Source organism: Aptenodytes forsteri, unplaced genomic scaffold (genome assembly GCF_000699145.1).
Source record: "Aptenodytes forsteri isolate BGI_AS27 unplaced genomic scaffold, ASM69914v1 Scaffold139, whole genome shotgun sequence".
NCBI lineage: Eukaryota > Metazoa > Chordata > Aves > Sphenisciformes > Spheniscidae > Aptenodytes > Aptenodytes forsteri.
The window spans coordinates 2,060,584-2,071,725 of NW_008794414.1; the positions used below are offsets into that span (position 1 = coordinate 2,060,584).

At 39.9% G+C, this 11,142-nt stretch overlaps 1 protein-coding gene across 1 annotated transcript; it reads left to right on the forward strand.

Annotated features, from left to right (window-relative positions):
- Nucleotides 1-1,429: 1,429 nt before the first annotated feature.
- On the forward strand, nucleotides 1,430-3,538 carry PENK (proenkephalin). The gene is made up of 2 exons (XM_009289362.1): nucleotides 1,430-1,447; nucleotides 2,562-3,538. Exons 1-2 carry the CDS (start codon nucleotides 1,430-1,432, stop codon nucleotides 3,225-3,227), a joined length of 684 nt encoding a protein of 227 aa, XP_009287637.1. The 3' UTR covers nucleotides 3,228-3,538.
- Nucleotides 3,539-11,142: the final 7,604 nt, after the last annotated feature.

Below are 11,142 nucleotides of genomic sequence, written 5' to 3' on the forward strand. Positions count from 1 at the left end.
GGGGGTCGCCCCGCACCGGGCAGCTCCGGGGGGGAGCAAGGAAAAAGCCGAGTGAAAACGTAAGGGGAAAGAGAAGTCTGGCCGGAGACTGCAGCTCCGCAGGGAAAGGTGGTCGGCAGGGCGGGGGGGTGTGGAGGGTCCCGACCCCCGGCCGCGGGCTCCCCGGCAGGATGAGCTCTCTCCAGGCAGGATGGCTGTCGAGCTGAAAAGCAGCGGATCTGCCTGAAATCTCACAAAAAAAGTAGGGCTCAAGCCTGGTTTGAGTAGCAGTACCTCCCGCTGCTCTTCCTCTTTGCACGGTGCTGCGCAGCGCTAGGAATATGCCTGTGAAAGATACCTTTGACATTCATTGTCTCCCAAGACAAATTATGCTAAGTAAACTCCAGAATGCGGGGGGGTGGTATCTGTAATTTTAATGATATTGAAATTATTTAAAAGTATAGTCACAGGGGCAACTCGACTTGAAATTTAAGGATCCGGGTCAGTGAAAGTCTGGGCTCCCTCAGCCCTCCCTGAAGAAGGTGGGAACTCAGGCTGCCGAGTCCTTTGCCAGTGGCACCTGCGGTTCCTGACCTCAAATAGATGTGTATCGAGGCATCATGCTCTCAGCACATCTAAATGGTCTGAAAAGTTTTATTCCTAAGATGTGATCAATTATTTGGGAGCTCACAAAAGGAAGGATGGGACCCTATTCTTAAGCAGAATTAGGAATCACTGAGTGCTTCTGCTTACTCCAAAAGCAAGGACTCACTCTTAACCACAGCAGGTTCATAAGGGCAATATTCTCAGGAAGGCTGGCAAAACAGTTTTTTGCTTACATTAGCTTTCAGTCAAACTTTAGCTTTAAAGGCAACTAAGGAAAAAAGTGGTAGTTTCCTCTTTTGGAGGGAGGGACACATGCTTTTCGGAGTGTATGTTGTGGGTGTCTATATTGATAATCTCTCTTGTACACCTTCAGTAATTATTCAAGAAAGAATCAAAGTCTCATTCCATGACAACAGTTATTAGTTGAAATGGGAAAATAAGCAATGATGTGTCATATATTCCTCATACACGTACAAATAGCTTTTAGAAACAAATGTTTCTAGTAACATAACTGATTTTATCACATTGTATCTGTAAGATGCAAGATTTACCACATTGTACCTGGTCACTCACACCTATGAGATAGCATATGTTAGTTTGGCCACAGGGGGGTATTTAAACTAATTGAGAAGGGAAGAGGAAGGGAAAGACCTATTCTTGCTTTGATTTAGAGCAATTTCAAAGTCAGACTGAAACTGAGATCGTATTCTTTTTACGGCATAACTATGATATATAATAGCAAGCATGTAGTGCCAGTTAAATAAATTATTGTTGCAAAATATATAAATCACTTTAATTTTCTTTTGATTGTATCAAAAAACATATATAAATTTCTCAGACTAAAATGGGGCTCAACAGGCAGGTAAGGCCAGAGGTAGAGAGCTGGTCAGTTAGCTATTAGAGAAAACTGTGCTGGGGTTTAATTTCACGCTTTTAAAGCATATCGAGATCCTTAGAAAACATAATCTACAGGCAGAATAAATGTTTCTCTTATTGAAAATATTGATAATTTCTTGTTTAATTATTGCGGTATAAAAAACCATGGGCAAGGAAAACAAACCCACTGGATTCTCTTTTTTCCAACTGAAGAGTGTGGCTTCACAAGAAGTAAATTCCCCTGACACTACAAAGACAGTAGTAGCTAATGTGTATGTTATTATCTTTACATGACAGGTTACGAGAGATGCATACAGGTACTGAAAACTTTTTTTATGTCTTGGCCTGAAAATTTTTCATTACAGTCAGAAGCAACACAGCTTAGGAATTTTTCCCCTTTCTGATTGTCACTACTTTGTACGTCAAACTAGCAAAACCAGAAGTTTGATTCTGCCTAAGAGAGCCTGCATTTCTACATTTGAATTGGTACACATTTGAAAGATCTGTTCCACGAAGAGAAACTAATGATAACAGACAGAAATATAGCTTTAGAGCTGTGCAGTGTGTTATATACTGAGATACTGAGCAGTACAGTACAGCTGGCTTCTTTGCAATGACAATGCCGTGTAACTTCTTTCGTAAAATTTCTGAATGTTGCTTTTAATTATGAAGATTGAATACACTTCTACACTTTCATTATGAAGTAAACTGCAATTGGTTTTTAGCTTCCCAGTAGTAAATAAAACAAACAAAAAAAAATCATAACAATGCACCCGAGCGTAAGGGAGGTGCAGGAACTGTACGTGTGGCTTCCTTTGAAACAGAAACACAGGGGCACCTTGACATACAGGACCCTTGATCCATCTTGTCCGGTATTCTGTCTCTTAGAGTGGAGACTACCATGTCCTTCAGAGAGGGATATGAAGAACTTCAGAACAGACAGACAGGAAATCAGCTGTTCACAAAAAGCAGCCCTTCCAAGCCACTCACAAAGAGAGGCTCGCTCATGGTCTTTTAAAAACAAGTAAAGCTAAGACAAGGTGGCAGTGAGGCGCTTGTTACTATCAAATCGTTCTCAGTAAACCGCATCCGTTTTTCAGGCCTGTACACTAGAATGTGAAGGAAAGCTGCCTTCTGCCAAAGCCTGGGAGACCTGCAAGGAGCTCCTGCAACTGGCAAAGCTGGATCTTTCTGAGGATGGCAACACTGCTCCAGGAGACAAGAAAGAGCTGGATGAGAACCATTTGCTTGCAAAGAAGTATGGAGGCTTCATGAAAAGATACGGGGGGTTCATGAAGAAAATGGATGAGCTCTATCGGGTAGAACCGGAGGGCGAAGCTAATGGGGGAGAAATCCTGGCTAAGAGGTATGGAGGGTTTATGAAGAAAGACTCGGACGACGATGCCCTTGCTAATTCCTCTGATCTGCTGAAGGAGCTTCTAGGAACGGGGGATAACCCTGAAGCGGAGCATTACCGAGAGATAAATGAAAACGACGGGGACGTCAGCAAAAGATACGGAGGCTTCATGAGAAGCATAAAGCGCAGCCCTGAATTGGAAGATGAAGCTAAAGAGCTGCAAAAGAGATATGGTGGTTTCATGAGAAGAGTGGGCAGGCCAGAATGGTGGCTGGATTACCAGAAACGATATGGTGGGTTTCTTAAGCGCTTCACCGACTCCATTCTCCCTTCAGAAGAAGACGGGGAAACTTATTCCAAAGAGGTCCCAGAGATGGAAAAGAGATATGGTGGATTTATGAGATTTTAATACCTTTCCCTTTATCCCTTTTGTCCTAAATGAGAAAGACTGCCTTATTGGTCATAACTTATTGTAACGTGTTGCTTGTACTGTACAGTTTTTTACTGTCCTTGGTTAATGATGCAACCTGCAATCTGTTGTTTCAGGTTCTGTGTTCTTTCAAGTCAAATAACTAATTTCTTTTTTAGTCCAGTTTCAGTCTGTATTGTAGTTTCCATGCTAGAACTATTTTGATTACTGTATCCATTTTCTTCAGAGGAAGTACATCTACAGTAGAGTTGCTTAACTGTATATACAATAAATTCTTCATCCTAACTGCATAAATTCTGAAATGCTATTTATTTTCTCTGTCATTTAATCAAACATCATCCCAATTTTTCTTTAAGCAGAGTAATGCCAACCTCTTTTCTGTAATTACAAAATTTGTATTCCACACACAACACCTGAAACAATTTGTCTTTAGTTTTCTCAGTTTCTTAGAATACTAGAATAATAAATATACTCTAAAGTGGATATAACTGTATTTGCTCTAATTGCTCTCATTTTAACCAGTTAGCAGAATCAATGTTTAAAGCCTAAATTTATAATTCGTAGTGTTCAGCCAATTCACATAGGGGGGGGGAAAAATCATAAGCGTGTTTGACTTAAAGCACTGAAAACATTTCTCCAGTGCACAACACAATGCCATGTTTGATTAGTTACACCTTTTATATCCATCCAATATAGGATTGTACAGTTGGCCTTAAAGTTAGTTAGCAGAATCAATGTTTAAAGCCTAAATTTATAATTCGTAGTGTTCAGCCAATTCACATAGGGGGGGGGAAAAATCATAAGCGTGTTTGACTTAAAGCACTGAAAACATTTCTCCAGTGCACAACACAATGCCATGTTTGATTAGTTACACCTTTTATATCCATCCAATATAGGATTGTACAGTTGGCCTTAAAGTTATAAACACTAACTAAAAAGAACAGTAAGTCAGTTTGTGCACAATAAACATGACCCAAAACTGCATAAAAAACTTCAAAATCCTAATTTTACAGAGCACCAGACAAATGGTTTTTCATGGAACAGCTTTGTGTTTGATTCCTCAGCTGGTATAAATCACTTCGACACTCCTGAAATATGGGAAACTGCTGATCAGTCTTTTCTATTTCAAACAAAGGCAGTATAAGTAAATCTGAGAACAAACAGAAAACCCAATACTAACACTACAGATCCTTTGGCATTTACATAGGCGGCACTTACATCAAAGGCCAGCTCCATCCCAGTGTACACTTCCTTCCATAATTCTGACTGTCCCCTTAGTTTCCTCGAGCAGGCGTCTGTGGGCACTTTTCCCCCACCTACTGCTACTAGTTACTAGTTTCTTCCCACTTAAATTAACGTGATAAAAATCGCTTTGGCCACAGGCACTAAAAATAATTTCAAGACATACGACCAAGACTTACAAAACTACAAGTGTAGTATTTAAAGTTTCTGCAGCCAAAATCCTCGAAGCTGTTTAGACACCTGATTGTTGCTGAAATAGTTTATGGGAGCTAGATGCCCGAAACCATCTGTGGCTCTGCATTCAGCATCTGTATTTCAGTTTTGCACAGTACTACCTGTTGACACAAAGGGTAAATTAAGGTCTGACTTTTCTTTAACTTCAAGTCAACAGGATCTTCTAGGTACTCAGGACTTTTAAAAATTAAGCTGTGTTTAAATATGCACTTAAAAGCCTCATCACATACAATTAGTTCTAACAATTTTTGTCTTGGCCCTTAGAGGATGATATACGTGGTCTGAAGTGGACAAAATCCTACCGAAGTGTTGATAAACCGCAAGGCGTTCCTTTTCCTTCAATAAAAAGCAGGGCACCTGTTTTCCTCTTCCTGCTGTACAGAACTGATGATACCAAATTTTAAAAGGCAGAAAATACAGATGCCTGGAGAAGCTCCGTGGCCTTTTCAGGATTCAGTTGTGTTCCCTATCACCTTTCTAGAGAGTCCCTCAGGATACCACCAGCCACAGGAAAAGTTTTCTTCCCCATGCATGGGATGCAGGCATCAGCAACAGGTTTGCTTCAAACTTACTTCAAACTCCAGAAAGAACTAAAATGACAATGCAGTTGCATCCTTAATCTTTCCCTTCAACATTTATTCGCTTCTTTTCCCTAAAACTTACTTACCTGTAATTTAGTCAGAGAGGCCCTTGCCAGCCTTCTAAAACAAGCATTGTTGTACTTGATGATGCAAAAGGTTTACCAGTTGTAGTCACCCATCCTTCACAGTTAACAAAAAAATCGGTGATTTAATGAGGAATAAAACTCCCAAAGCTCTAGAGACCTAGTATGTATCTTGCAGAATGAAGTGTTTTGATCTACTAAACCTTTGCATTTATATCAATTTATATCGTAAAAAAAAGTACTTGATACAAATATCTGACTGGGATATAAGCATGCAACCCAAAACAGGAGTGAAGGCAAGCTAAGTGGAGGAGTAAGTCTCTTCCAAGGTTGAACAGGCAGGTGGCAATGTACATGGAAGAGGGATGCGACTTTGATTCTCTGAATAAAATAGCAAAGCTGCATAGTCCTCATGCCTTCCATTATAATTGAAAACCTCTCCAGTCAGACACCTTCTTGCTTTAATAGTTATAATTTAAAAGATGTGAAATTAGAATAAGATCTAATTTCTTCTGTTGTTGTGGAATTTCTTACCTTATGACTTTCAGTGATGCCATCGCTTAGGGGCTCTCTGACACTAAAGTGTTCTAACATTCTCAGTAATTAACATTTTAGACTAAATCAGCTCAAAATGCACCAGTGAATCAAGCAAGGTTTCCTGAAGTCCACTTTACTAAATCACAAATCAAAACTAAGGTTGCAGATAGGGTCTACTGGGCTGGGAGATGAAAAGGGGCATCTCATTCTTGCTCCAGGTTCTGAAAGGGTCCCCTAATTTTCCTCTTAAAATACATTCCTAGAACTGTCACTTCATCAGAAGATTATTGAAACAGCTGTATTGCTTTATATAAATAAAAGCAGAAAGGAGGAAAGCCTGATGTCTGGAAAGAAAATTAATTGCAAGAGTATTCTGAAGGAAGAAATGTCATCCTGAGGCCAAAAACCAGATTCTACATTTCCTTTCCCTGGCTTTTATCATCGCCTTGGCATTTTTATACGGCAATCAATATTCCAGAGTATGATCAAATATAATATCATTGGTCTGAATACTGCGTAATGAACAATGAATGGTAGAAGGCTCTAGACCAGTCAAAGAGACTAATGCCTCTGCGTGAGGAACAAAAGGAAGAAAAAGATGATAGTCTAGGTGAGGTTGAGGCAAGGATGAGTTGGGCTTTTTAATAGGAACTAATTAGAGGAAGGAAGAAGAAAGAAAAGAATTTCCTGAACCAAATGGAGTTCACATAAGGGAGCAGATCATGAGGGAGAGAGAAGCTGATGAATACAATGATTTCTGAATACCAAACTGTGTGCAGCTGGAGCTCTGCCTGAAAACCTAAGCTTAAATCTTGGGCTAATGCGGAAAGGTCACAGTGCCATTCCCACATCTCAGATGAACTTGGCATATTCTATGAGCTGAAATATGCAGAGCATAACTTTGAATTTCCTGGGGGTTTTTTCCAATAAATTAATATGTAGTATGATATACAATAAATATAAATAACCACAAAATCATTATTACATTAATTATTTTGTAATTATGTCTAAATAATTATAATAATTTACTTTATAATTGTTTATAACCATATCATAAATACAAGTATTAATAACATCAATGTTGTTAGCTGCTGTTTCAGATAATGTTTCCCAAGATAGAACCTTTATAAGAACAGAAACATGTTCTAATTTAATATACTGAAATAAGTATTATTAAACTGTGATCAACATAGACTCTAAATATGCACTGGCTCATTTTAATTCTGAAGGGAACTTAATTAACAAGAACCAAAGTTTTCAATGTATGGTGTATAAGGGCCTCTCTGTCATTAAGGATGGTTTTGGAGGCCTACATAGAAGGCAAAATGACAAATTCATAGCACAACTCTACAGTTTATCTGCATATCTCTGCCACAGAAAGTTTTCTTTACAGCTTTCTTCCTCAAGCACTACAGAGCTCAGCTGGACACAAACAGCAAGATTCCTTCTTATGCCAAAAAGAGCATCCCAGAATTTGCAACTTAAAAGGCAAATGAATGGTTAAATTCCCTGACTCTAAGTTGCTTTGAGAATGAAGAAATTCCTGGCATGGGTTAGCTGGCCCCGAAACCCATTTTATTTACAGTGATGTACTGGGACAACCCCAAGGAGCGTACCACGCTTCTGGCCTTTCAAAACACTGAAGTGAGATCTAAAAAGTCACACAGAGAACAGTGAAACCACTTCCCTATCAGAGTGAAAACTTTCATGCTTCTCTTCAGTTCCCACCAAGATGGGTGATTCAAGCATCACCAAAGAGATCCCTCTACCTGATTAAGCTTTGCAGCCTGGTCTCTTTCTCCAAGAGCAGCCGCTTTGGCAGTGCACAGACTTCATCTCTTCCACTTCCAACCACCTCTTGTAGAAAGCCCTTTGTCAGCTTCCACTCACAGCCTTGGCTGTAATTTCACCACCCACTACACTGAGGTTTGCTTTCTGACTCAAACTGTGAAAGACAATTGTATACATCTCATTGGAGCATGACTAAGACCTCCAGTCCTAACTATGGAGGTTAGGTGGCTACTTTTAGGTTTTCTGCTTTTAATATTTCGATCATAATCCTTTGCTTCCCACAGTATTAAAAATAGTTATACGTATCAACAGGAATGCACTGATTAACACATCATATCTGTATCATAACTGTGTATCATAATATCATAACTAATATTGCAGTTATAGACCGCTACTCCACCCACCTGATAAGGGTAGGGAGCTATCATGAACGTAGCTGTAAGCAACGAACAGGGTAGCAAAGCCAGCTGTAAATCATTAATCCGAGCATTCAATTACTAATCCCATCAGCCTCATTTAAAGCATTTAAACTGACAGTTGCGTATCCAATTAACTGTTGCTATAGAAAACGAAAATGCTTAGAGGTATTCCACAGACAAATCTTTACTAGCCCAGCAGGGATTTAGTTTAATTAGATTGTGACTTTACCTAAATTGAGCATTTAGTGTAATCCTTGCTGAAACCATGGAATGAAATCTCTTAAGGTTAAACAGTCATCACAAAAGCGCATCACTCTGCTAAATGTTTTGTTAAAAGCAGCGCACTGCACTGCTTCCTCAAGGAGAAGGCTGGCATATCCTTGTACACAGATTGAGTGCTAAACCTTTCCGTAGCTATCCATGTCTGTAGGTACACAAGGGCATATGTGACCTTTGCCTCTTGCCTTTCTGCCATTACTCCCTTTCTCACCAGTCTTCTCCAGCCCAACGGTGGCTGTTTGCAAAAGATCCTGTCAACGCTTTATTTTCCTACTAAATTTAAATGTATGCATTGACTTGCATTCCAGGTCTGCAGTGAGATCTATGTGCAGACCTCTGATAAGAGCTTATCTCAATTCCAATCCATATAAAATTACAGGACACTGAGTTATGAAAACTGTTCCTACACTCCGATGAGAATCTGCATCTTAACTCTTAGACTTAATGCCTCTGGAAAATATTCTAAAACACTTATTCTAAAACACTCCAACTACTATAAATGCTTTTTCTTTCTTTCTTTCCTGAGTAGAAGACAATGGCAGCAGCAGTATAAATAATAGGTGAATTTCTCTCATAAAAGCAGTTGAGGCAGATAAGCCACATAACCCTTTCTTAGAACACCAGCATTTTTCAGTCATGACCTGCAGTATAAATGGGTTTTACAGTGGGACTTTCACATTTCTCTACATTTCCATCTTCATCTCTGCAAATAACTAGCTGACAAGGGTGGAAAATGGGGCTGAAATGTCAACTGCACCACATTTCTCCATCTAGAAAAATATTCTGTAGAAGAATTTCTTTTTTATTTTATTTGTTGTTAATACAGCATAGTTGTCATGCTATGACAGCTAATGACACAGTTAATGTGACAAAGTCATTCTCTGAAAGTGATTAACTCATTCTTTGCCCATCAGCCAGAAAAAAAGCTGTCAGCTTCCATCTGAACAGAAGTAGTAGAGACTAGTCAAAGCAAAGAACTTCCATGGGACCCCATGCATGCTTAAACTTTGCTTACCGAGCTGCGGATCAGCAGACTCAAGATATGGGAGGTGTTTCACTCCCAGGTATCCATCATACTGAGTTCCTCTGTAGCAACTGAGACCAAAATTACTTAAACAGGCTAGATTAAGAGGTTCAGAAGCAATAGCTTCTCCTTCTGAATTGTTCAGTGATCCCTTAGACTCCAGGAGTTTTGCCAGCACTGCATAAAATGAATCTGTTCACAGCATCATGACCATTCACAACATGTAGCGCCTGCAAATGCCTTTTAAACATACCAACCTTCACTGCCCCAGCACCAATACTTGTCGGCCCTCAAAAGGCTAAGTCACTGGTGAGGCCTGACCAAAAAAGATGGCAGCATGCTGACATATCTACTCCTCTGCCTTCTTCGTGTAAATGCGAATACCATCATCATTCAGTTTTCTCACTATCTTAATGAAAAGAGCAATTAAATCAGTAACTAACCTTAACCTGGGGCAAAATAAATGGACATAGCAGTAGGTAAAGAGAAATGCTTAGAGGAAATAATTTTTTGAAAAATATCCCTCACTATTGAAGACACCTGCCCCTCCAATTCCTGCACAGCTTTGAGATCTTCTGTGGTTCTCCGGCACTGTTCGTACACTTCAGCTGACCTCCTGGTTGCACTGCTTCCTGGCATCATCATTCTCTGGTGATTTTCAGACTATTTGATTGTTAAAGTTCGTTAGATGCATCATGTCATGCCTTGAGAAAGCTCCAACTACAATAAAACAACAGTTTGTCTGCCTAAGTACCCAGACATCCATCAGCACATCCCCTTTGCCTTCTGCTTTGTACTCTCTCACTACCATTTGAGTCCAGAGTCCCTGATCTCAGAATTAAAGTCCTTCCTGAGCAGGAATACCATCTTTCCTTCCCCCTACCCATCACTACTAGGCCCTACAGCAGCACAGTGACACTGGGTACTGCTCAGTCAGGCTCAACGAGATCAGAGAACCCACCTCTGTAGTCCTCAGCACTACTGTCACTAATGGAAGAACTCATTTTTTCAGTATACAAAAAGAAAGGCAAATTAATTAAGAGAATGTTGAAGTGCAATTATACCCACATGCAAATAAACAACCAATCCTAGTGAAATAGCCCCATTGCTTCAAGCTAAGAAGGGTTAAAGAGACAAGAGAATATATAGTTCCAGAGTCATAAATAATTTCAGTCTTTTCAGTTAATAGGGAGACAGGGAATACTGTCTGATAGAAAGAACTGCTCAGACTACATAAAAAAATACTTTGTATGTCTAACTTCCAGAAGACATCATTCTCTTCCCCAGCTCCTCCTCCTGGGGAATATGGACATTTCACCCTGGGAAGCAAAGACGGTTTTCTTTTTGACCTGCCTATATACAAGAGAAAACTTTATCATTTTGTCCTCTGCTCATTTGCCTAAACCTGTCTCCAAGATGCCTGGCTTTTTCCTTATGAAAAGCACAGTCAACAGTAGCTTTTTTCCAAAGGACACACATTTCTAGGGGTTCTGCAGCTTAAATCCTTAAGTGTCTTTAGGCACAATAACACCAGGCTCTGTGCTTTCTGCTCTCTTCCTCAGGAACGATACCATCAGCCGTGTGTTTTCCTTGGAGTGAAGCAGCAGACAAGCATTGGTGCCGTGGGTAACTTATGTCAGCTATGATTGTACTATCATAGATACCACATCTGGATACCACCAGATCACAAGGAGCACAAACCTG